General features: G+C 43.7%; 1 protein-coding gene across 1 annotated transcript in view; it reads right to left on the reverse strand.

Moving 5' to 3' along the window:
* Positions 1 to 1,501: 1,501 nt before the first annotated feature.
* Positions 1,502 to 27,643, reverse strand: part of TSHR (thyroid stimulating hormone receptor) — an 83,076-nt gene continuing 56,934 nt past the window's right edge. Inside the window, 4 exon segments of the mRNA XM_016220085.2 lie at positions 1,502 to 5,203; positions 5,564 to 5,752; positions 19,240 to 19,317; positions 26,553 to 26,621. Of these exon segments, the coding sequence (XP_016075571.2) occupies positions 3,796 to 5,203; positions 5,564 to 5,752; positions 19,240 to 19,317; positions 26,553 to 26,621 (1,744 nt within the window). The 3' untranslated portion in view covers positions 1,502 to 3,795.

Consider the following 27,643-nt stretch of genomic DNA (forward strand, 5'->3'; position numbering starts at 1 on the left):
TTTTCTTCCCCAACACACCGTTCCCTGATGGGGCAGTGATGATGCCTCTGTGCCAATGTCCAGGCTTCATTTTATGACGTGAAAGCAGGAAATGGGAACTGGACTGGGTTTCCTGCCCTTTGCCCTCTGCCCCAGATAGGAACTTAGCTCTCTCTACACCGACCAGTCACAGTTTTTTAAAGATCACTTTGTTGATTTCCGCCTGGGGCCAACTCTGAGGTGTGTCAGTTGTTCTAACTCAGTGAAGTGAGAGGGGGTGGGGTCAAGTGAGAAAGACTTGCAATGAATGACCCTCACTAGCCCCTCAGTCCTGTGGGGTCTCCCTGGGAATCTGCTGAGAGGAGCGGATCGCTCCATCGCTGTAGCCTTGCTTTATGCCTGTGTTCTCGGGCGCAGCCTTCTCCCCCCTAAGTTATCCATCAACTCAGCACCATAGACTTTCCACCTCTCAGAAGCCATCAGAGACTTTGGTCTGTCGTTGGTGCCGTCCCTCCTGTTCACAGTGTGGTTTTGACTCGATCCCATCTTATACTTCTTCACTGTCATTTCAGTGCAATTTGAAAGAGGAAGGTTGGTAGTTGCCGGGACTAAGTCCACCACTTTGAGATGGAACTTTTATATCTTTTAAAACAGAATACATTGCTGCCAACAAGATTTTCTTATCCTTTTAGGTCAGGGGTGGGGAACGTCCAGCCCACGGGCCATATATGGCCCATGAAATCATTACATCTAGGAGCCCTGCCAAGGCAGCCGCAGGCAGTACTCAAAATTCAATAAATCTAGGAGCTTTTTCCATAGCTAATTTTTAAGTTGATAATTTTGTATGGCCCTTGAATGATGTTATAAATATCCAAATGGCCCTTGGTAGAAAAAAGGTTCCCCAACCCACCTTTAGGTATTCAGAACAAATAAGAATCACTCTCCTGTGTTACAATACATTATTTTCCCCCAAAGACTTCAAGCAGTTAAGAGTATTTGTTCTCAGACTGCTATTGTTGGGAATTCTCATGATTACGGTTTTCATCTTTTGCCCATTGCCACTCTCATGGCACTCCCTGTGATACATTCTCTCCTTCTGACTGGCTGCTTCTAATATGTAGTAGATTATCCATAAAGCAAGAGTCAATAAAGTTTGAGAGTGTTTTGAGAAGACATTCTTTTGAGCAACATATATACTTTTGGACATGGATTTTGTGACATCTGTTATGACAGGACTGAGGTCCTTTGTCCTCACTAATTTGGGTCTATTTTTAGATAGTTGAAAGCAATGAGATAAAGTAAACTCTGACTAGGTCTTATAGATTTATTATCTTTATTAGGGTGCTATTTATATTCCTAGTGTTGATACTAATCCTATTTTTCCTTTAGCCATCACTGCCTGTCAATGCATCATAATTCAGTATAAGCTTTCGTATAAAGACCATTTATAATGAGAATACAATGTTATACTGAAGTTATTGATAGTCAATAATTTATTTATTAATATGGATTTATTAGTAAATGTCTTCTTCCTGGTTTTAGTTTGTTTTTTAATCCTCACCTGAGAATATGTTTTTATTGATTTTTAGAGAGAGGAAAGGGTAGGGAGAGAGAAACATCGATGTGAGAGAGAATCATCAATCGGTTGCCTCTTCTACGTGCCCAGACTGGGAATCAAAACTGCAACCTAAGTATGTGCCCTGACCAGGAATCAAACCCCCAACCCTTTTGGTGTATGGGATGACACACCAACCAACTGAGCCACCTGGCCAGGGCCTCCTGTTTTTAGTTTTAACACATAAAAAGGTGACCCTGAAAGAAGCTCACAAATTATGAAAATCAATACTCTAGGACCCAACACAGTCATCTCCTACGAAGAAAATTTATTTCATGTTGTGAACGCAAATTTTAATAACAATTCTGTTGAAGTTACTTTTCTAGGACTGTTATCAACGCATTATTTCAACTACTCAAGATAAAACATATGGTTTATCAGGATATAATATTTCAAAATGTCACAGGTGAGAAACCATTTGCCAAAAAACACATTTGTCTAATTTCACTAGTTACAAGTGAACTGGTAAGTCATGATTTTATGTGTGTGTAATATTTCTATTAAAATATCCAAGTCTCAGGAGTGATCAGAAATGGGTATGGCTCTGGAGAGATTCCAGGTGAATCAGAGGATCACCTCTGGGGGTCCACTGGGCCCACTGATGGTACTCCACAGACTTAAAACAACAAAAGCTTTTAATTCATGGTGTGGTTTTAATTCATGGGTGTTTCATGAGCACGGAGAACCAAATGCCATCTCTGCTTGGGAAGAAATGAAGGGGCTGTGTTGACAGATAACTTGGAGAGTACACCTCTAGATGAAGATCCTGACTACATTAAGTAAGGGAACACTGTTGGGGAATAGAATTTTATGTCCAGTGATCAACAAGGTTGGGAGAGAGCTGGTAGTTTCTGAGAGAAGAAACCTCTCTTGATAGCTTTAGTATTGTATCGTGGGTTGGAAACAGCTAAGTAAAGAAACCAATCTCTGAAGACAAGTTAAATGTTTTCAAGTGAATCTCTACAGTGAAACAGTAACTCTAAATAACCAAAATTTGCAAAACTCTCTTTTATTCTATTATACGAAGGCCAATCTGTTCTTGGCCTGATAATTATAGCTGTGTAGGTCTAGTAATTAGATGAACAATTCAGATCCAGCCCAGTATGGTCACTCAATAGATTTTTTGGTATAGATATCACAAACAAAAATGAAACAAAACATTTTCTGGGTCATATGTCTAGGCTCCAAAGAGAAAAGATGGCAGCCCAACAAGATAGTAGAAACAGAATCGTCTTCTAATACTTGCCTTTCTCTTTGTCATAGAAACATATGTTTTAAGGGAAAAAGATGTACATAGAGTTTTCAAACTGGACAAAGCCATCAAGCTCCTTAATTTCTACAGACTTCTGAGGCCCAGGGATTTGCCCAAGGTTCAACAGCTACCTGGTATCCAGCCTGCTTTATTAAGCAATGGGTGATTTAGTGTGCTCTGCTCATAATTCCCACTTGTTGCTACTTAGAAATATTTCTTGAGTTCACGTCTTTTAGGCTATGAGAGTAGCCAAGATGCGCAATTCTTAATTTGCTTGGCTACATAAGCTGAAACCCTGCCAGTTTTTCTGGGCAACACATAACAGTTGGGTCACATCAGGTAGGTCCTTGTGAAGAGATGACTAATAGTTTCAGAGTCTGAAAAAACAACTCAAAGCTAAGCCTTCCCCCTCCTTCATGTCTCCCAATAACCATTCCTTCTGTGATGTCCTGTGTGACTTCTCACTTTCAAGGAACTCAAACTCTCTTTGGTTATATCAGGAAACATGAAGTTGGACTGAGCCAACATGTGGCTGATTTTATTCTGTGACCTCTAACCAAGTTAATCCTTTCCCATTTGCCATTTGCTGAACCTTCAGTATGAAATGCTATGTAAAAGTGAGAAGCTCAGTGTTGTGGAGCTGATGTTTGTGGAGCATCTTACACAATGTCATCTCTGCACTTAGCATCAAGTAAGCCTTCCAGAAAGTATAGATGACTTTGATGTCACCGGGGATTCAGACATGCTGGTAGGCTCTCTTCCTTCTTGGGAGGTGGGGCTGATGATTAGTTTAACGCTAGTTCCTCTTGGGAGATGAACTCTTGCCCCATGAAATGTCTCCTGCACAAGAGTTAGGTAAGCTGGCTTGTGTGTCAAGGGGTTGAAATGCATGTTCAAGAAACCAGCCTTTTATAAGTCGCCCTCCCACTGTGAGTAGTGTAGGGCCAGCTTACAAAACCGTTTGCTTATACTCTTTTGAGATGTGGCTCTGCTTATTTGGGGTTAGATGGGAGTTTTCAAGCAGTTCATAGTCTTCCTGTATGTTGGGGAGATTTGGCCTTGTGTCTGGGGTGACCTTTTGGACCTGAATATCAGTCCTGTTCTTTGGAGAAACCCTCTGGCCCCTGTATGCCTGAGCCTGGCGCTTACAGATGCCAAACTTGCTGAGCAGGATAAATACGTCCCGCTGGAAGGTCTTGGTGAAAATGGCATAGAGAAATGGATTGGCGCAGGAGTTAAGTGGATAGAAAAGAACCAGCAAGATTTTGGAGTTGGTAACAGTGATAAGAGGCTTGTTCATAAGAGCTGACAGAGCATAAAACGAGATGGGGGCCATGCACATGAAGTCAGTGAAGATCAGCACAGCCATCCTCTTGGCAATTTTGGTGTCTTTGTCCCCTGGGTTGTACTGGGGGTTTCGGACTGTGATGTAGATCTTCACGTAACAGAAGCAGACGATGATGAAGGCGACTATGTTGAGCAGCAAGACGAGGATTATATAGGCCAGGGCAAGAGGGGTGTCGGTGTCCATGGGCAGGCAGATGCTGACCTTGGCATAGCTGCTTATGCCCACCAAGGGGAGCAGGGCGAGCAGGAAGCAGCAGAGCCAGCCCCCGGCCATGACGGCGCACGCGTGCCTGAGGCGGATTTTCCGGTCCAGGCGCATGGCGAAGGTGATGGCGTACCAGCGCTCCAGGGTGATCACCGTCAGCGTGTACACCGACAGCTCGCTCGCGAAGACTGTGAAGAATCCAGCCGTGTTGCACCCGGGGCCCGTCTGCCAGTCGATGGCGTGGTTGTAGTACTCCGAATGGGTGTAGAGGTCCACGGAGGCAATGAGCAGTAGGTACATGCCCATGCAGAAGTCCGCGAAGGCCAGGTTGCACATGAGAAAGCGCGGGACGGTCAGCTTGTAGTGGCTGGTGAGGAGGATGGCCAGGACGAAGACATTGCCCAAGAGGGCCAGCAGGCTCACAAACCACACCACCACCCTCAGGAACTTGTAGCCCATTATGTCTTCACAGGGGTTGAACTCATCTGACTTGGGGGTGCACACCATGTCCTCATTGCCCCCACACACCGTGTAGTCATAATGGTTATCAAAGGCCTGGAGGGTCTCTTCCTGTGGGTTTTTGAGCTTCTGGCCAAACCCAATGATCTCATCTTCCTGTTCCTCAAAGAAGACGTAATAATGAGAGTGGGTGTCCGGGCCCTTGGAGTTTTCCTTGTACCCGGTGCTGTGGTCACCTGGATCCTCTTCATATTCCTGGTAGAAGGGACCATTCAAAGCATTCACAGATCTTCTCTGGCGCAGGCTCCGAATGCTGCTCTCGTTACACATCAAAGACTCAAGGATTCTGCAAGACAACAGAAACAGGACGCCGCTTGCTGAAAACCCACGGATGGTCCCCATGGCAGGTAGCAAAATATGCAGAATACTTACTATGATCTACATGATTCTGCAAGATCCTACATGACCTGGTCATTCCTGTCTCTCCTATGTCTTCTCCTAGTCTCCTCCCCTCCCCGGCTATGATCCATTGACCTTGGCCTTGTGTCTCATCTGCAATTATGTTGAGTCTGCTGTCCTTGTGTCCCATGGATTTTCCAATTCTTTCCACATGGTTTTCAAACCACAAAGCTTCTTCCCCAAACCCAGAAATTATTCAACTTTTTCCAAGGTCTTTTGTCTCTTATTCCAGACACCTGCCACTTACCCTCTGATTTTCTTCTGATTCTTAAAAGCACAGCAGTGGCTTGGATAAGAAAGGTCGGCCCGTGTGAGGTGGAGGAAACTCAAGGAAATTGGAAGTTTCTTTAGAGTCCATGTGTTTCTTGCTATCAATTCCCTGAGGTGCTCCAGGCCTTTGGATGGCAGGGTAGTGACACTGGTATAAGAGACATCCCTGCGGGGAGAGAACAGAGTAATACAGAGAGCTGTGGTGAGCAGCCAGAGCCTCTTGCTCTTGGCCAGAAAGTCAAACAGGCCTGAGATTAACGGAGAGATCACAGGCTCCTTTCTGCTATAGAATATGCACTCTGAGTCCTTTATCTACAGCCACTGGTCTAAGAAAGGATATTAGGCTCTAAATGATAGGTTACAAGGGACTCCCGTTTCTATTGCTTGGAACTCCAGTATCCATCAATACAAATAACCGTTTAGCAGGCATTTTATTTTATCCATCGTAATGCATACACACTCTTGGAATCAGAGACAGACATCAGTTCTACTCTGGAAAACTATACTTGTCATTACTAACGGGTCTCAAGAGGCAGGAGAAATATGCTTGAACATGCTCAATGGGGCCAAAAGTGCTCTCAGTCTCTGTGGGGATTAGAGTTTGGGTTAATAAATTGCTCAGTGATATGGATCAACACCAGTATTGCGAAAATTTCCAAAAGATGCAGAAGTTGATAGTCATGCCAATTCCATGGTGAATTCATGACTCAGAGCAGCTTGCCCGTGGTTTCTTGAGAAGGCTGTAAATGTGTTCCTGGGGAGAAAACTTTAGTATTTAAGTGAATAATTTGAAATGAGATCCAAGTCTCTCTGAAAGGAATGGTGAAGGCGCTGAGACTGGGGACAGTGTGGACATCAGTGTTAGTTACTAGAGTATACTTAACATGTGGCGTCTTGTGTGACATTTCTAGTCCTTTCCTCAGTCCCAGAGGGTCCAGCTTACACGTCTTGCTCCATCGTTTTTAATTGCATTGAATAATAGCTTGAAATGAGACCATGAATATTTAACTTAATATTATATTTTGCCAATTAAAATATTTGCTAACCTTTATATTTTTATGTATTTTACCCTCACTTGAGGATATGTTTATTGATTTTAGAGAGAGAGGAAGAGAGAGAGAGAGAGAGAGGGAGAGAAACAGCAATGTGAGAGGGAAGCATCGATCGGTTACCTCCCGCGCACGCCCCGACCAGGGATCGAACCTTTTGGCGCACAGCATGATGCTCCAACCAGCTGAGCCACCCGGCCAAGGCTATTTTATCATTTTTTACAATTCCACTTAAAACTATTTAATATAATTGTAGTGTCTGATTAGTGAGTGAATTCCAATATGTACCACCTCTTCCTCCACACCATTGCAATTGGACTGCACCGGGCCTTACATTCTCAGGGTTCAAGGCTGCAAGAACTTACTGCTCAGTTTTTATAAACACGAAGCTCATGTATTCACCCCATTCTCACCCCAGAGCGGTGGTTCTCAGAGAAGGCCTCCACTCTCGCTGTTTTGTTTTGCATTTAATTTAAAAATTCTATAATCAGTATTTCCCAAACTTGCTTGATGGTAAGAATTGCCCTTGGTGCTTGTTACTGTCTGATTCCCAGGTGATTTTTAACATTAAGCAAGTACATTAGGGAAAAAACTAGCGTAAACAACCAACTTTGCCGTTAGCAAGAGAGCTGAGGGGCCTTTCACAACCGGGACGAAGATGAAGCTGACTTCGCTGCCCTGCCTCACCGCTCCTTTTGGGGCGTGCCGCGCTCCTTTGGTCAAGCCCCCTTCGAGGTGTGGCCATCCATCATTCTGCCTCCCGTTTCTGGAAGCAGCTAGTGTGTTATGTCCGTGTTGGATGCTCTGACTGTGTGTATCCATTTGAAAGAGTTTACCCTTCCAAGTAATGTGTTTGTATTTTATTAGATTTTTTAAAATTTAATTTAATTTTGTATGTTTCAGTTACAGTTTACATTCACTGTCATTCTGTGTTAGTTGCAGATGTACAGCAGAGTGGTGTACAGAGTGGTCCCCCGGATGTTTCAAGCACCCACGGGCCCCCCCACAGTCATCACGATGCTGTTGACTGTATTCCCCAGGCTATAACCTACGTTTCTGTGACTGTTCCGCAACTACCAATTTGTACTCCTTAATCCCTTCCTTTTTCACTCAGCCCCTGAACCCCCCTCCCCTCTGACAACTGTCAGTCTGTTCTCTGTATTACTAGATATTTCCTTCTTTATTTTTCTTTTTAATCCTCACCTGAGGATATTTTTTCAATTGCTTTTCAGAGAGAGTAGAAGGAGGGGGGCGGAGAGAAAGAGAGACACTGATGTGAGAGAGACACATCGATTAATTAGTTGCCTCCTGCACCTGCCCCGACTGGGGCCAGGGATCAAGCCTGCAACCGAGGTACATGCCCTTGGCTGGAATCGAACCCAGAACCTTTCAGTTCACGGGCTGATGCTCTAACCACTGAGCCAAACTGGCTAGGGCAATAGATATTTTTTGAGAAAACATTTTCATAACCATTCCAGTTTTCGTGTGACAAAACATCCCAAAACTCAGTGGCATCAAGCAACAATCCTTGTATTCTAAGGGTAGTTTTTGAGGGTCAGGGATTTGAGCAGGGCATGGAGAGATATACTTGTCTCTGCTCTGTGGTGTCTGGGGTTCAGCTGGGAAGGCTTGAAGGCTGCGGCGACTCCATGGCTGGGGGCTGGGTTATCTGCAGGCTCCTTAACCTGCATGTCTGGTGTCAGCACTGGGATGATTCAAAGCTGAGCTCAGCTGGGGCTGAGGATGTGGCTTCTCCATGTGGCTTGGGTTTCTCACGTCATGGCAGCCAGGTTCTGAGAGGGAGCATCTGGAAAGTGCATTTCAAGAGAACTGGTAGATTCAAGGGCAGGGGACACAGGACCCATCTCTCAATGGGAGGAGTGTCAAAGAATCTGATGACTGATTTTAAAACTGCCATAGTGATCTACATGGTGGGGCTCTCCTTGAGGCAGATATTTGGTGAAACCTGGTAACTCACCACTCTACAAATCAGTGTGTCCAGTTCAGCCTCCACCCTGGACCACTGTCAGGATCACCTGCAACTGAATGATAGTCTCTGATGGCGGGGCCCAGGAATCAGCATTATTTACAATGCTCCGTGGATAATTCAGAATCTCATCTGAGTTATCAGCATTTTTATGAAACAGGTGGATACTAGAGTTAAGACAAAGAAACAAGGCATGTTGTGTCCAAGGGCAGAGCCATAGCTGTCATTTGGGTTTAGAGTCCTTAGGTTCTGTGTCCTAGAAGCTTTTCTCTACCTCTTGTCTTCAGGTCTCTGGAGTCTGAACACAGATCCAGACACAGCAATCCTCCAGGGACTCATTCTGGAATCTGGAATTCTATGGTCTGTCTGAGAATCTGCAATGAGTGTATCCCAGGTGGCCTCTAGTTGGGTCCCAGTGAGAGTGCCTGGGCAGGCGTGGAAAAAGGAGGTGATGGAAAATATGTATAAGCCTTAGACAGAAACATCTGTCGCATACTGGGTCCTTGGCATATAGTAGTGTTCAGTGAATGCAATTCCCTCACTGCCTCAATTTGGAGTTTGTTGAGCTCAAGAGAGAAGCAGAGGGACCCAGGAAATATAGCCGTAGCCAAGATCTTGACTTGTATATCCAGCTGCTTGTTTGACATCTCCACCTAGATGCCTCAGAGGCATCTCCAATTTACCAGGCCCATCTCAAACTTTCAATCTCCTCACCCCACCTAATCCTGCTCCTTCCCCACTTAATCTGGCAAAAGACCTGTGGATTTGAACTCCAAAAGGCTCTTGAATCCATCTATTTGCATCTCTAATGTAAGATCTCCAGCTCAAGCTAACATCATCTTTTGCTGCAATAGCTTTCTGGTCCACCCTTAATCTCTTCCAGTCCATTCTCCACACAGCAGCCAGAACAGGCTTAACACATCCGGTGAGAAAGGTCACGCTCCTGCTCAAAGCCTGGCAGTGACTTCCTGATGTACCATGAGTAACATCTACTCTTCCTACGGTGCCCATAGATATGGCCCTTACCTTTCTCTCCAACCTCATCGTAGGGGCTTAAGGCCACTTACAGGCCAGTTGGAATCTCTCTGGAGCCGTCTTCCTCTCACTGGCACGAGCCACTTGACGTAGCTCTAAGTAACCATTAGGCCTGCTGCTGGGGAAGTGCCCCTGAGGTGCTGCCCTTTCCTGACCCGGGCTGCTCTGCTTCTGCCACTCAGGCACTGACTGAGTCAAGTAAAGGGAACAATTGCTTTTCCCTCTTTTTTTTTGGATTTAGCCTCCTTTGCAGAGATCTGCAGTTTTAATCAGAGAGTCTGGATTATCAGAAAGGAAGCTAGGAGCTCCCGTATGCTTCCCAATGGATGTAGCGTGGCCTCCCACTCAAAATAGCCCAGTGGGTTGGCTCTTGCCTCCAAGCCTACTGCTATTTATTTCCTAAATTCTGTCCACCCTCTTCCAGGGCTTGTATCCTCATGGGTTCTCTCTTGCCCTTGCCATAAATATTTACAGTAAAATGCAATTGGGCTAAATCCCCTGATCAGATGTCAGCTCAACTGTTTATATGCCTACAGTCTCACGGTTCTCATTACTACCACCTTAGTTTAGGTCTGACTTGCATTTCATCTGAGTTTTCCAAAAACTTCCTGACTGGTCTCCCAGAAAGTCTACTGATCCCACTTTCCGACTTAGAACGAAATGTCCTTTCTAAAACTTGGATCTCATCCTATTGTTCCCCAGTTTGAAACCCAAGGTTCCTCAAATGTCTACGGAATGAAATTCAAGCTTCTTGGAAGAGTACCCCTCTTCCCCCCACACTTGTTTATCTTGGTTTCAATCTTTCATTAGAAGCAATCACTGGCTACTGATCCTCGGTGGCACATTCACGCTTACCAGCGAGGCACTGGAAAGCCAGCTGGGAGCTTGTCCACCGGCAGACTTGGCTTTAGGACAGTTGTGTGAGGAGCTGGCCGTTGTGCTGCTGGACCTAAAAGGCCAACGTGGAGGTCTTTTTCATTTTAGCATTTTTCAACTTCTTCAGAAGAGAGACCTCAAATCTCAGCCCAGAGGGGATGTACTTGGCTGCTGGCATTTTGTATGAATGGGGTACAGGGTTAACATTTCCAGCTATAGACCCTCAACAAATCCTTCCTTTTAGCCCCACGTCTAACCCTTGCCACATGCGACACCCATCACCTCTAAACCCCGCACCCCTCAGGCTCTGCAGGGCAGGCGGCTGCCTCTGACTGCTCTCACGGGTGCTCTAAGTGTCACCTTCCTGTCCTCTGCCTTCCCCCCCGAGAATTCTGTAGCTCTCCACATTATCAATGGGCCCTCGCCTGTCCTCTTGGTCTTTGTGAATTTATGTAGATTAAAAATTCCTTTTCTCTCTTTTTAGGGAGATTTCAGGAGGCAGAGGAAATAAAAGCTTATGTTTAACGTATCATTTTAAACTTTTTTTTCTGTAATAATTGCCAGTTCCATTCTTCTGGCTAGGAGATCCAGAAGTGATTTGAGGTTTATATTTTAATAGTTATTTCATCAAGAGTTTAGGTGCCTCCATTTCCCTTATAAGCTGGTTGCAAATTATTTGATTCTCTCACTTATTAAAATTTATTTTTAATTCTGTATGTGACGCATGTTCATTAAAAATATATACAAGCAAAAAGAAAACTCACACTACACAGAAATAAGCACAGTTAAATTTTTGGTGTATGTACATATACATGTGTATGTGTATACACATGTGTACACACACACACACACAGTTTGGGATTTTCATCCCACATATGTGAGCTCTTACTAAATGTACTGCTTTATAATTTGTTATGTTTTACTTTCCAATATAGAATGAACATATTTTTATGCATTTGCGTGAAACTTCCCAATTGAAAAACAGATCTGGAAAATGGGTCAAAATACAAAATCCAGTAAGATGCTGGTAACAAGGACCTACCTAAAACAAAATTCAAAGCTACATCAGAAAATGCTAACAGAAAGTTAGCAGGGGCCAGATTTTACTCCCTCTCTCCCTCTCTCTCTCTCTCTCTCTCTGACACACACACACGAGAACTCAAGACCTAAAGCACATGGGACAAGTAAGGAGGGCTGCATGAATATCATCACAGACTTGTTCCCTACTCTTCTCGTTTCTCCCCTAGGCCTTTCCAGCTCATTGACTCCTCCTAGCATCTCCCCAGGGCCCAAGAGCCTAGCGGGAGAGGCCTCTTTAATCCCTGGGCAGGCCGAGTCAGCCCCCGCTAAGGCTTCCTCTGCTTCCCGGATCCCACCTTCTTCTGAAGGGCGGTCTCCTCTGCACTTCCTGTGGTTTTCCCTCAATTTCGTCACAAGACTTTTGCATGTTGAAAATTTTTCTATTATTTTCTTTTTGAATAAATTAACCCTGAAAGGATCCAGGCAGTTTTCTCTTTCTCTGGCAATAGGGAGCTGCTCCAGGAAACAGGCCCCAGACTATATGTCATCATCTTTAACTTTTAATCACTACTTCATTAAGCACACAAAACTGTGCAAGAGCTTAGAACAAATACTTGCTGAGAACTGAGCCATGCTACACAGTCTCCCAACTCTGGAATTGATGGAAGAAGAGCCCCAGTCTGGAGAAATCCTAAAATTGGACAGGGCAGGGATCATTTTAAGTTATTTGAAGCAGTTCTCTTTCTTCATTCATCTAAATTTTTTGACCACCTTGAATCCAGAATTTCTCAAAATGTTCTTTTATAAAATAACATCTTCAAAATGTAGTTACATTTTGTTTTCAGAATGAAAAGACTCTGGAGAGTAGCTATCAGCAGTGAAGGGATCTTGAATTCGTGAATGTAGCCAAGTGGATGGAAACCTACGAGCTGCAGGGCCTCCCTCTCTCTTACTGACTGGCACTTTCCACAGAGTTCATTAAATGATGGGCATGAAGCTTCATGAGAATCTGTCTCTAGCAAGTATTTACTCACAAAACAACACAGCTGAGCTGAGCTGGGCAGACAGTTTGAAGTCTAATTGTCTAGGTCATGGGAATCGTCCCAAGTTAAGTGTCTGATGAAACAAAGGGCCCTGAATTTGGAGACAGTTAGTCCTATCGGGTTACATACAAGGCAAGAATATCACCCAATTTTATGATGCTAGGATATAAAAAAGAGCCAAATGATATTTGATGTCACAGGAAGAACAAATCACTCCTCAGAAGCATCCCCAAACACTGGAACAATTTCCATGTTTTGTGAGATATTTTGTGATTATTATTTAAGATTAACCTTTGATGAATTGTATTGCAAATGAAATAAGCACTGATTGGCTTGCCCATGTTTCAGCAGCAATGCAATGCCTTTTCTGCTTGCTTGTAATGAATGGGGGGTTTCTAAAAGTTATTGTGTAGAAGCAGATCCATTATAAATGTGTAGCCACATCTGTAAACTGGTAGATAAAGTGCATCTAAGAGCAGAAAGAAGATTAATTTCCTGCTTATAAGGCAGTTTAATTAATGTATTAATACTAAATTAAAAATAGCTTAAGGACGTAAAAGCTGTAAGTTCAAGACAGTGAGCTTATCTAATTATTTGCTTAAAAGAATTTAAGTAACACGATATGCATTTATTCAATGAGTATTCATTGCTTCCTATATCTTAGGTACAATTGTAGATACTAGGGCTACAGCAGTAAACTACACATGCAGAAATTCCTGTTCTTCTCATGTGTACGTTCTAGAGGGGAGAGAGAATTAAAAAAAAAGTCAAACTTGCAGTATGTTAGATGATGGGTATTAGTACCATGGGGAAAAGAATTAGAGAGATGAAGAAAGGGAGAGCCCAGAAGTGCGGGCACAATTAGAGATGAGGGAGGCTGTCAGGTAAGGCCTTGCTGAGGAGATAGTTGAGCAAAGTTCTGAAGGAGGCGAGAGAGAGCCATGCTGATATCTGGGGAAGAGCACTGTGAGCAGAGACACCAGCCAGTGCAAAGGCCCTGAGGTGAGAGTGTCCCTTGGTATGTGTGAGCATGCAAGGAGGCCAGGGTGGCTGGAGCTGAGACAGTGGTAGGGGGTGGGGGTTAGGAAAAGTGGGAGAAGTCAGAGAGGTAATGGGGGGCCGTACCACATGCACCTTGTAGGTCATCGAAAGTACTTTGTCTTTTCACCAGAGTGAGATCATAAGCCTTCAGAGGAACAGTATAAACTGACTAATTTTAACAGGATCAGTCTGGCTATTGGGTTGGAAGTAAACCAAATAGAGCAAAGAGTGGAAACAAGAATACCAACAATAGAGAGGATGGCGCCCTGGACAAGAGTGGTGGCAGTGGGATGCTGAGAATGGTTGGAGTTTGTACATCTTTAAAATATAGAGCCAATGGGATTTTCTTATGGCTTGGATATAGGGTAGAAGAGAAAGAGAGAAGTCAAGAATGACCCCATGATTTCTTATCTACAACTAAAAGGATGGAGTTTCCATTTCCTGATGGGGGAAGGCTGCAGGCAAGGCAGGTTTAGAAGGAATGACTTGGATTTGGTTTCGGACTGATCAAGTGTAAGAAGCCCATTAGATGCTCAGATGGCCGTGTCAGGTGGGCAGTGTGTTATAAATCTGGAGTTTGGGACTGGCATCTGGATTGGAGATTTCTACTTGGGTAGCATGGGCACTATGCAGTCATATGTCTGGATGAGATCACCAAGGAAATGAATGGAGATACAGATAAAAAGAAGACCAGTGCTCTGGAGAACTTCTGTTTTTGAAAGTAAAAAAACTTTTGAGGATGATACTAATTGCACTTTGAGTCAGTTGAAGAATCATAAAGGTTTGTATGACTTTGATATTTGCAATAACTCTCTCCCATCAAGAGCCAGCCCCCTCATTGGGAAATGCTCAGCAAATTTCTCTATAGTTATAAAAAGCAACCTTATCATTAACAGTATTAATCATTTTTCTCACATTGGCTATGGTAGTAAATGATATTACTGATCAATTATCTTCAGCTGTTGACAAAACTTCTCTGGACTGAAGTTTCCTAGGGCTAGAGTGACCATCTTCTTGTTCCCAGCAAGAAGCCAGCATGCACACAATGCTGGAAAGATGATTGTTCTTTCTATGCAAATTCTTCTGTGATGCCCCCGAAGCTCTCCAAGACTCCACAAAATGGTTGTAGGCCCTCTCCTTTGCTGTGCCTCTGAAGACATGACTCAGGATGACAACCTGCTTTGGTTGCTTCCTCGGCAACTTGGCCCCTTGGCATGAGTCTGGCTTGGTGCCCAAAGGGGAACTGCAAAAGTCTGTTTATCTTTGCGATTCATTTCACAGTCCATGAGCAGAGCAGCATGGCAGAGAGACCTCCTCTGGTTTCCATCCCTAGGAGGTTCCCTTCCTCTCCAAGACAGCTGCTCCGAAGGCTTCGCTCAGCAAGCACAGAAAGGACGACAGGGAACTCCAGGTATTAGGTCTTCAGGCTTGAGTTCCCTCTGCCTGAGGGAGGTCCAGTGCCTGCCAGGTAGCCGGGAGGTACAGACGAGCAGTCCTGGAGCGGTGCTGGGACAGAGGTATCCAGAACTAACAGAGTCAGGGATGAGCGCCGGCAGAGGCGAAGGGAAGAAGGCATGGCGGTGAGGTGAAGAGAGCCACGCACTGTAACGGGTTTTGCAACCATTACCAATATTTCCATGGTAACCCTTCAATGGCTCAACCCCCTGCTGAGTCAGGTCATATTCCTCAAAATATGATTTCAACACAACACACTTTTAGACTATATCCTTTGGCCCAAATTATGTTTTCCTTTTTATTTTTTCCAATTATAGTTGACATTCAATATAATATTAGTTTCAGGTGTACAGCACAGTGGTTAGACATTACTATAACTTATGAAGTGATTCCCCTGATATATATAGTGCCCAACTGGCACCATACATAGTTATTACAATATCATTTACTGTATTCCCTACGCTGTACTTTACATCCCTGTGACTGTTTTGGAAATTCCAGGCTTTTTCGTTTTGTTTTGTTCCCTCTCTCTCTCTCCCTCTGTCTCCCCCTTCCCCTCTCTCTTTCTATCTCTTTTTTGTGGTTCTTTGAACACATCCCATGTTTGCCTTAGATTTACCTTTTGTTCTTTCTCTCTTAACTCTCTCTCTGTTGATACTCTACCCCTCACCTAAAGACCATCTCAAATATCACCTCCTTAAATGAGGCCTTTGCTGGTTCTCCTAACCAGAAATGGTATCTTCATTCTCTAATATCTCTGATGGCTCTTTGTACATTAAACGTGTAGTGCAGTTAGTTATTCACATTTCTCCTGAATTTGACTGAGGTTGTGTGGTATCCTTCTAACTTTCCTGGTGTTCAGTAGGTGCTCAGTAGAATGCCTGTAGAATAAGTGAGTAAATGAACACCTTGCACAAGTTTGTTGCAGATTAGCCATTTCTTCTTAGAAAGGGAAAGGGGGAGGGGATGGGGAGAGCTGGTAGTTAGGACGAAAACTGATTTTATTTAGGCCAGAAACTTTACCCAGGATCACAACTCAATAATAAAAAGACAAACAACCCAACTTTAAAAATGGGTAAAATAGTTGAACAGACACTTGACAAAAGAAAATATACAAATGGCTAATACGTACAGGAAAAGATGCTCACCGTCATTAATAATCAGGGAAACACAAAGTGAAACCACTCAAAAATGAGATACCACTTCATACCCATTCAATGACTAGAATCAAAAAAGACGGACAATGCAATGGGTCGGCCAGCCAGCCACTCACATACCTCACTGGCGTGAACAGATGATGGGACAGCCATTCTGGAAAAGTTTGGCAGTATTTCCAATAAAGTTAAACACACATTTATCCTGCGACCTGACAATTTTACTCTTAGGTTTTCACACTAGAAAAATAATATGTGTAGGTGTCTATGGAACAGTGGGGCACGAGGGAACTTTCTGGGTGATAAAAGTTTCCTAAGCCTTGATTGAGGTAGAGTAACATAGTTTTGTTAAAACTCACCAAACTGTACGCTTGAAAACTGCGCATGCTATTGTATATAGATTATACTTCAATAAAAAATGAGCAACCGAGGAAATCATGTGTTTAACACACCTGTGCATGTTGGAATGCCCAAAAGAACCCAGCCACAATTTTTCAGTCATCTAACTAACTGTATGATCCTGTGATGATCATTAAGAGTGAGAAAGAAAAACCTAAAAGGCTTATTTTTTCTGTAAACCAAGGTGGCAGTGCCATGACCCTTAGATTTTCAAATGATTCCATTCATCAGCTCAAAGAACACAAGTTCATTTTGAAGTTTATTTTTATTGATACATGTAATGTAAACTCAAGGATATTATCAGAAATTTCTCCTCCTTAGAAGATACTTATAATAGTAAGGGGGACTGTCATCATAAAGTCATTTTTAACAGTAAGTTCATACTTATTAGCGTGGGTTACATAATTTAGACCTTAGAGAGCCCTGATTTTTATGGAAGGCATTGCATTTCAGGGTGCTCTCTTCTTTGGGATTATAAACACCAAGAGCTTCTCTTTCAAAATAAGATTAAAAGAAAAGAAGACAAGAAAAAATAGAAAGTATAAAAATAGAAAGTGAGATTGCACATCTTGATTAAAAATCAGTAAGTAAAAATGTTATTAAACAAAATTAAGAAGGCTTTTTAAAAAAAATAGCAAACATTGGAGAATAAATCTTACTTTAGATGTGATGCCCATTTAAAATTATATCTTTTTCTGAGAAATAATGTTGACTGAAGGTGGTAAACTAAGAGGGCAAGTTTCTTTTTGCCAACCATTAGAGATGACTGTATTTTTTCATAAATACCTTTAGGAGGCAGAAATACATATGCCACTCAATTCTCTTTCTAGATGAAGTTTAAGCTTTTCCAAGTTTGGCTTTTACGTCAAGTCACAACCTGATCGTGGCTGTTTGATATTCAGTTACAACTTATTAAATATCTATTGTACATTTGCTTTCTTCTGTTTTGAAGGGGGGGAATCACAAAAAGCATATGACATAGTCCATTTCCTCTAGGATCTTAGGATCTAGTTATGAGGAGGTATGTAGGAAATAAAGTAATACAGATTCTGACAAGAGTTCAAGACAAGAATTAAAGTGATGTTACTTCAGTGCCTAATTAGTTAACAAATGCATTTTAAGGAAACTGCTTGGAATTTGCAGAACGGGCCTGGGCTCGTCTTCCGTCACTTCCTGCCTTCCTCCTACCGGCCTCTCCATTGTGCTCTCTTCCTATGCTTGTGGCTTTCCTTTTAAATTTGATTTTAATTTTTATTAAAATTATGCATGGACCTATTTTTTTATTTTTATTTTTTTACCCTCACCCGAGGATATGTTTATTAATTTTAGAGAGGAAGGGGGAGAGAAACATCAGTGTGAGAAACATTGATGGGTTGCCTCCCGCACGCACCCCGACCAGGGCACATACCTAGTCTGTGCCCTCTCTCTCTCCCCCTTCCTCTCTCTCTAAAAATCAATAAAAACATATGCTCAGGTGAGGATTAAAAATATATATCTTTCAGGTTAAAAAAAATCTCAGAAAAGGTCAACACACATTTCTTTCATCTGCCTTTTTGGAGAAAGAAGAATGCAAAATACTTTTTAAGTATTTGCCATGAATTTACAACGAGTCTCCATGTGATTCAGTAGATTTTCAGGGTCGCTCTGCCCTCTTACATGGATCCTATGTTTCGAGAGAATATGGCCATAAACCCAAGTAAGTGGGTCAATTTGTCCTAAAAGTGAAGTAGATTCGTTAAAAGTGAGAGTGAGAGTAAGTCCTTGAGACTGAATCATCCACCGTTCCCTGGGGATGCATCCATTCCTTCCCTGACACTTGAGGGATAGCTGCCATCTGTGCATAAAATATCAGTGAAACTTAATTTATTCTTATTTTTAAAAACACAAATATACCTAGAGCCTCTACTATTTCCTTTTGCCGCTACCAGATTGGCTCAGGCTTCTCCAGGGTGCTGTGTTCCGTGTTGGCAAGGACTTGACTAGATGCTCAGCGATGAGATTCTAAGCCAAGGCCAAACCAAAGGAGAGGCTGGAGGGAGGTGGGATCGACAGGCCCTGATCCCCGACTGCACCGGGAGGTGTACATCAGGGGAAATGCACACATGGGCACTTCTTTCCATGCTGTTTTTAAAAATGGCCACATCCCATCTTCCACAGCAATAAGTTCTTCCAGACAGGAATACAACTATCTTCCTCCTTTGCGCCAGGCATCGTTCACATATGCTTTCCGCGCAGACTAGAGTGCCTTCCACCTATGTGCAGACCTCACGTCTCAGAATTCTGCAAATAGCAACTGTTCAGAAGTGCCTGTCTTTCCCTTGAGAGGGCCTCCATGCGGGTCCACACCAAGCTGGCTGCCTGGTGAGGCACCAGGATGGCCCCGTGGGGTGGGGCCTTCTGAGTCTCAAAGAACCAGGACTTCCTTCCAGCCAGCAGCCTCTGCAGCTGGGCAGAAAAGCACTAGCAGGAGGCTTTTTCCAAGCCAACCACGTGCCCTACCCATGAGCATCAGCTGCTCCTCCTAACACCCACCTCCCTTCCAGAGAAAGAAAAGAAAAATTAGACCGACATATTCTTTTGTTCGTCTCACTCACAGCAAGGTTGGCCCACTGTGTGCTCCTCCAAATGCGTCTTTGTCAATAACTGTCAGGTATTTGTTCTTGTTCAGGTAACTGCAGGGAAAGAGAGAAAATGGATTAGGTAAGGTTAAGCAAATGAGTAGAAATATGAAAATAAAATGTGAGCGTGGTTCCCCGTAGCTATTTTAAGATTCTGGAAATTTAAGATTTACCTTCTATGGCTTAAGCACTCAAACATTCTAGGTTTCAATTGTGCAAGGTAGAAGTCTTTGAAAATGAGCATGGTGGTTGTCTAATTTGCATGTCTAGATTTCACACAAGTTGCCTAATTCCCTATGTACCTGGCCAGTGGCAACTGTATTTTTCCACCCTTTTCAATACCAAGTGATTTAAATTTTCTTCTCAACATTGATCAGTATTCCCATTTACTTTTGAAGACTGGGCTTCAGTCAGGAATGGAGTGAAGGTGGTGAGGTGGGACTGTCAGGGATTCAGATCTTTTCTTTGGGGCAGGGTTGCCAGGCTTAGCAAATAAAAATACAGCCCAGATAATGAGTATTTTCTTAGTATAAGCATCCCCCATGCAATTTTTGAAGTAGTCATATTAAAAGTTATTTATTTATCTGAAATTCAAATTTAATTGGGTATAACCTGTCTTTTCTTTAATTCTATTTTAATTATGTAAAGATTACAGAATATATCTATTGTTGAAAGGGTTTGATGAGCACATTGATTTTTTCATTTTGAAAACACATTGGTCATTTGAGGGTTAAAAAATATATATATTTAACAAATTTTTAAAAATAGATTTTTAGAGAGAGAGGAAAGGAGAGGTTGAGAGAGAGAAACACTGAAAGGCTGGCTGCCTCCTGCATGCCCCCCACCTGGGATTGAGCCGAGCCTGCAACCCAGGCATGAGCCCTGACCAGGAATCGAACCAGTAGCCTCTTGGTGCATGGCATGATGCCCAGCCAACTGAGCCACACAATCCAGGGTACAAGGTAAAATATTTCTGAAGCAACTTAAGTCACAAAGTGAGGCTGAAACAGAAAGTTATCTCCAAATGGAGAAAAGCCTCCAAGGATTTTAAAACTGGCTTCCCCCCTAGTTTTTTTAGAGAACAGAACTGTCTAAAAAGAAACAAAGCACATGTGCGTCCTTGTCATAAGCGACCTAAATTTATTTAGAATAACTCACCCCATAGCCTAGGCCATGGAAGAGCTAGCGAGCGCCCCCGGTTGATGCCAAATGAAGGTAGCGCAGCCCCGCAGGAGGTCTGCTTGGGTGCGGACCGGACGGTGCTCCCATCATTCTGCGTAGGGCGCTGGCTGTCCATGATGGAACATTCTCAGGGACGGTGGTTAATAACAACAGCGTGCTATGAGGACTTTTGGCCAGAAGGATTCCTTTTCCAGAGCCCTCGCGGAGAAGCCTGGCTAACTGGCTGTCCTCTCTCTCTGGGTCGGGGTTGAGGAGAGGGAGGGTGACCCATGCACCAAGGGTGACCCGAGGGGAGGCGGCTTCGGATGCCGCTCAGGGGGCAAAGGCAGGAGCCGCGTGTCCCTGTGGTTCCCGCCCGCAGCCTCTCCTGGCCCAGCAGCGCCAGTCTTCTGCGGGGGCTGGAACTCACTTGGAATAAGGGATGGCAGCCTCAGGGCCAGGGGTAAGCCTTCGCGAGAGCAGCTGGAGGAAGGAGAGCTTTACCAACCCCCGGCGCGGTGTCCCTCTCCTGGGCAGGGTGAAGGATTTGCCCAAGGACAGCGAGGTCTCATACATTGGTGTAGATTTCCTGATCCTTCCCATTTCTTCTCAAATTGGGGTTGTAAGCTCCCTCATCTAAGGTGGCTACCACCAGTTTTTCTCTTCACACTCCTTATTTGTCCGGCATCGGTCTCCCCAACCAGAGTAGAAGTTACCCTATTTATTGCTGTGTCATGGGCGCCCAGTTCAATGTCTCCATAACTGTTTGTTGAATGGATGTGTAAATGAGTGAATAAAAAAAAGTCAATGCATCTGTCCTCCAAAATAGTGAGGTGGGTGCTGCTGAACTCCTAGTGTGACACATACGACCGCTTTAAGGGAAAAATTGTGGGACATGAAGGATTGGAAGACTCAGTGTGCGGTATGGTGGCCAACTGACTTTCTTGATGGCCAAGCGGGGCAGCTGGTTTACCAAGGCCACAGGGGGATGGCTCAGACATGGCCTCTTCAGCCAGTGGCTGGACACCAAACTTCTAGGGCATTGCTAAGTCTGAAATGGAGGGGTCAGTTATTCTAATACACGTACAGGGCCCAACTAAGACGCTGTAGCCGCTGACATGTGCCTTTGGGTGACTGGCCGTCGCCTAAGGCTCTCCATCACAGGCTCCGTCCGGTCATTGTTTGACCCTTCAGCTTGCTGTGTCCGCAGAGTTCCCCTGCTCCGTGAGTTAGGGCCGGCAAAGAGCCACCTTGGAGAAGACAACCCGAGAGGAGATCTTGAACAGCATGATTTCGTAAACAGCCAGCTAAGCTCAGCATAAGTGCCAGGCTGGCTTGTGTCTCCTTTTGTGTTCTTTGGACCATGCAGCTTACAGATCACATTCTGTTCCCAGGCTGCTGAAAATCAAGCAATGACATTCAAGTTCCTCTTCATCATCTCCAAGGCCATGAGCAAACACCGGCTTGCTCTTATCATTAGAAATGACTGCAGAGCTAAATAATTGCTGGTCCAATTCTGCAGTGTTTTCGTCTGACATTCAATATGCCCCCAAGGAGGAGGCTGGTTGATAAGTGTTGCAGTTTGGCGGAAATGCTGCAGAAGCCCGGGAAAGGCAGCCAGAGTCCAGGAGGGAGAGAGGGAATGGAGGGAGGGCGCAGCCTGGTGAACGGACATGAACTGAGTCCTGGGGGAGGCCGTGTTCTCTCACACCAACACCATTGTTTAGGCACGTTGCCTCTTAGGGATAACTAGGTGCTTAGAAACGAAACCATCAGTGTGGAGGGCTGCCTTATTTAGCTTTGAACCTTGGGTTCCGATTGCTGATATACCTTCCATCTGAATCTAAGGGGGTGAGATGGGGGAACATCCACAGAAGCTTTAATAGCAGGAAGGAAGTGCTTCCATGGGCCCCATTTACCACGTGTTTCCTGGGAATGTCAGTCTAGTTAAACTGATTCCTTGACTATGACTTTCCCTGATTCCCTGGAATCCACATTCTGTCAACCAGCTAGGGCAAGGCACTCACAAATCTTGGTAGGCTATATGGGCAACTACCCCAGATAGTGACTATTTCTAAGGATGTGTGTGATTTTTCAACACTCTTCTGAGATGAACATAAATGAACTTAAAAGAGTAGAAAAGCCTTGGAGTCAGAGTTGAAAGGAAAGACTTTCTGAAATTTAGGATTTCTGCACACAAAAACCGGGAAGGTCTTGGGAGAAAATAACTAGAATCTCCTTTATAAACAAGACAGACACTGCCACATGTGTTCTCTATGCCTTTTCATTCTCTGGGGGATGTAAGCTTCTTCGGGAATTCCTTGGAAGAAATGAAGTTCTTCCAAAAAAGGTTTGTCAGATTTTTCAGGGTGGGGATTGTTAAGAAACTCTGCCCTGATTTAGGTGCCGTGTAGCTCACAGTTAAGGAAGAACACTGTGATCGGGAAAGTGGCGATGGTCAGGAATAATTGGGGAAAGATATCCAACTGAAGAACTCAGTACTGCGGATACAATATTATGGCTCACATCCTTCCCCCTTGGACTCACTCTTGGGACATAGCAGCCATTCACTGGAAACATGCTGGATGCATAAAGAAGGTCAGTGGCCGGGTAATTCCTAGCTAGAGGCACCCTCTGTGTTACGGCTTCGATGGGGAAGTGACCTATGTCAGAGAGAGGGGTATGACACTGTGGCAAGAAAAGCTGCGGTTGCTGCTGAGCTTTGCTCTCTGGGGAGTTTTGGGATACATTTTGGCTCCAAGGTGGAATTTCAGCCTGTGTCCCCTTAATCCCTTTCAGGGACACTTTGGCTGGCACCTGTTTATGCTGTGAGAGCCTCCTGGGAACACTTCTGTGGGGAATGGTGGCTCCCTGCCATAGTGAAAATTAGAGGGAACCCCTGCCCAGCCCTCATTGCTCTAGGGAAATCCTTTGGTAGCAGAAATCAGGATACTTGTCTGTAAACAGTCACAGGTGAGAAAATGCACAAGGTTCACAGAGAAAGCCAGCTTTGGAGCATATCCCACAATCTGCTAAAAGACTTAATGAAAAATAATGGCCTGCTTAATCCTGTAATCTCCTCTATGGTCATGGTCATCTTTTTCCCAGTGCTCCAAGCTGCAGCGTTTTGCTTCTAATTAGCTAATAATTGATACGAATTAGCACATAAATTGTGTTGACTTCCCTCTTCATAATGATTTGGTACATTCTTTGCACATCAAAATGGTATTTTCTCCCCTCCAGATGGTTACTGTCAGATAGTAGCTAGTTAGTACAGTTTGACAACAGAAAATACAATGCAGAGAATTTGACATTTTGAGATATGCAATACATTCCCACACCAGATTGTGTGGCAAGGGAGGGTGGAAAAGAGGTTCCAAAGGATGAATGTGTGACTTTAACTTGCGACTGAGAGCAATTCAACTTCTGTGGAACAAGGGATGCTTGTGTTTTTATTAATTTTGCACTGAGCGATGACAGTCCTGTGATTTCGGTTCCACATGAAATCATAGGACCATGTGCTCTTACTCATTTGCCATAATTTTCATGAACTTTTAACTAATTACCCAAGTGCTGGTGAGGAACCAGTGCTTGCTCTCAATGTGGAACTTGTCCAACTTGGCTGCAAGCATGTTTTCAGTTATACTAACAAAAATGGGTCTCAGCGAGGCCAAATCTGCTAATTTCTGTAAATTGGCATGAGGTGGAAGATGGGGAATAGTTGTTCTTTTGGGTGACATATTGTGTAAAAGATATTTGAACCTAAAGATATTTGAACACATTTTTGGAGAATCTGACAAATTGCTAACGTGCTAGGTGAGATCTTTAAACACTGTCAGGATAATTATGGGATACTGATGTGTTTATATTAGTTTAAGATCACAATTAGCATTGAGACCAGAGGCATCAGTCCTGTGTTAAAATGACAAAGTGGATACTACTTGATTACTACTATGGAAACTTGACCTCTGTTTCCTCCGTCTTCAGGTCAAGCCCCATCTGCCTCTAATCCCAGGCCTCCTTGTCGTGACCATCTTGATTTTACCCTGGGTTTACATGATATCTTTCACTGACGTGCTTAAAGCAAAGAAAAAAATAAGTTTCTGTCAACCAGGAATCAGAAAGTTAGGGTAGAACAATGACACGATGGAACATTGTTTTATAACAGGAGTATAGTTTCAAGTTTGGATTCAAAACAGTGATTGGAAGAAAAACATCTTTGTTTTCTATTATGATTGGATCTGAACTTTCAAACCCCCAAGTATTTTTATCCAGACACTTCTTATCTTTATCCCATGCTTGCCCATTAACCTTTACCGGGAATTGGGAGAAATAGACTATGTATTTCATCACACAGTGGCCATTCTCCCTGAACACCATTACCTAGACCAGAGGTTCACAAACTACGCCCATCCAGTGAAATCCTGCTGGCTGGCTGTTTCCGTACATAAAGTCTTGCAGGAACACAGCCACACGCAGTTTGATGTGTTGTTTGTGGCTGCTTTCACACTGCAGTGGCAGAGGTGATGCTGCAGCTGAGGTCCTATGGCTCAGAAAGCCTGAAATATTTGTTCTCTGGCCCTCTCCACAAGTTTGCTAGTCTTTCATCTAGACCTTTAGAAATCAAGAAATACATGAATTTTTTAAATAAGAAATATTTCCCACATTGATTAAACTCCTCCAAATAACTTTAATACTTTACATGAAAATGCCAGGAAAGTATGGTGGAAATGGTGCACTGATTTCCATCCTGTGTTTCAAGGGTTGGTTACAATGACTAGAACAGACTGTAATTCAGGGAACCCATGAATTAAAATCCATCGTCTCCAACAGAATGACTCTCTGCCATCAGCCAGGCCTCTCACAGAGTCCGTGAGATGGCCTGAGGAGAAAGCTGGTGGGAATGTTGAGCCTCCCTACATAATCTCTTCATAGGTTCAATTTCAGAAGACCACCAGGTGATCCGAAACTCTTATGAGCTCTTAGATTCGACACAGGCCGCCTCTAGAATAAACCTTGTTAAATGTACCCGCCTCACAGCAAGGTGGCTATGAAAAGAATCTTCTTGAGTAGCATTACCCCATAAGACCAGAGAAATGTTCCTGGTACCAAGAGCTCCCTGGGGAATTCTGCATGCAGTGCCCCCCTCTTGAATACGAGCCATTCAGTTCGCTCTATTAAATGACCAGGGTAGTCCATCTGGGTACTTTAACTTTGTAAGGACATGGATGGCTTTTCATTTTTTACTATTTAATTATTTATTTTCTCACTCAAGGACATGTTTATTGATTTCTTAGAGAGAAGAAAGGTGGGGAGGAGAGAGAGAGAAACACTTATTGATTGTCCCCCATACTCACCTGGACCGGGGATCGAACCTGAAACCTAGGTATGTGCCCTGACCAGGAATTGAACCCATAAATTTTTGGTCTTTAGGATGATGCTCCAACCAACTGAGCCACCCGGCCAGCCTGGTCATGAATAGCTTTTTAAAAGCAACACTCATCAATTTACCGTGGAAAGAAAGTTTAAGGAACAACAGTTTGGGAACACTCCCCCCCACTGCATCTCGTCTCTTGCCACAGAAAAAGAGAATATGGGACAGAAATTATTATTTCCTTAATAGTTTTTCTCTTTCTTATAGAAAATGTCTCTAAATGCCTTTCATATTCTGCAGCTGATTTTCTGGCCAAAGCCATAAAATAATAGGCCGCCAGAGTTACACTGAGATCCACTTAACCCAACAGTCCCCTAATTATAGAAGATCACTCTGGAAATCTCTCGAAGTCTTTGTGGAGCTCTCTAGACATGACTGAAGCCAATTATGAGCAGGCATGAGATGTTTTGAAGCAGACTGGTCAGCATACGTGGCCCAACTTCAGCCCCAGTTCTTTGAATGTAACAACTGTTTGCCAACCTTTTCATCAAGGTTGGAGGACCTTATTTGGGAGCTCGCCGAGTTGGTGCCTCGCTGCATGGGTAGAGTCAGGTCCTCACTGACTAATGGCCCCGGTGCTCAATGCGACTGTTCTCTGAAACTTCTGGTTGTGTCTTGAGGCTCGAGTGCCGGGGGCGGGGGGGGGGGGGAGTGTGGGGGAAGATAGTGGTTTCCATGGCTACCCTTGACTTACACAGCATCCAGCTTTGTCCCATTGAAAGCATGTCTTTGGATTGAAGTAAAGCCATTGTTGTACAGTTTCCTGCAATCAACAGAGAGGAGAAATTAGTGACCCATTAGAGGTGGTGCTGGCCCTTTTCTGAGGTTGGGCTTCAATACTTCAGTGTCAGAAATGTGCGTGAAGGTTCTCAGGTGTCATATCTGAACCCACAAGGGGACTTTAGAGTATATCTCATTTAGGACGTAGAATACTATTTCTCAGTTCGAGTTCCCATTCTCTAGACTTAGCTTCTGATAACTTGACGCTATTTCTCAGAAGCTTTGAGGAACAAAGATTTGCCATCGTTAATGACTTTAAAAAAATGTTCCATATATATTAAAAAAAACAGGGGTTTCAGTTAATAGTTAACCCAATGTCAATAATGGAAGAACCACTGCAGTTTCTTAAGATCAACCCTTTTAAAGGCATCATTCATCTGAATGCACAGGCTTTGTATTTTTCTGTTTAAAATGCTATTTCACCTTTATATTTTACCTATATTTTTATTCTCAGAGCTTATCATAGATTAAGTGCTTAATTGTTGTGGCTGAACTAAATTGAAATCTAAAGACAAATTTAAGAAAGTAGATAGGCCATGCCCTTTTGTGGAAATTTTAATGTTTTAATTTATTGCTATGTTTTTTAAACCAGTTAATTTGTACAATGATTCCAGAGGCTGGGCTGAAGTGTTATCACTTCTATTTCCTAGTTAAATTACTGCAACAGGGAGGTGACTTGCCGGAGCCACGTTGCTGCAGAGCTGCCAGGAATCAGGAGCCCTGACCTCAAAAGCAATTCTTCCCACTCACCAAACCCACACCTTTTGTGCTGAAGGCGCCCCAGCCGTGGGAACTCTGGTCCACAATGGGATGCTTGGGGGTGACTGGGGATACTGGCTTGAGGTAAGAGAAGGCAGCCATGACCACAGTGAGGCACAGCTCGTGGCGACTGGGGGGGTCTGGGACACTATCGTGGTCCACCACCTGTACACTCTGGGAACACATTAGGAAGCAGAAAAAGAGACTCCAGATTTGGAATTACATCTCGCTCTGACTTCACAGTAG

This window comes from Miniopterus natalensis, chromosome 1 (genome assembly GCF_054644295.1).
Source record: "Miniopterus natalensis isolate mMinNat1 chromosome 1, mMinNat1.hap1, whole genome shotgun sequence".
NCBI classification, from domain to species: domain Eukaryota; kingdom Metazoa; phylum Chordata; class Mammalia; order Chiroptera; family Miniopteridae; genus Miniopterus; species Miniopterus natalensis.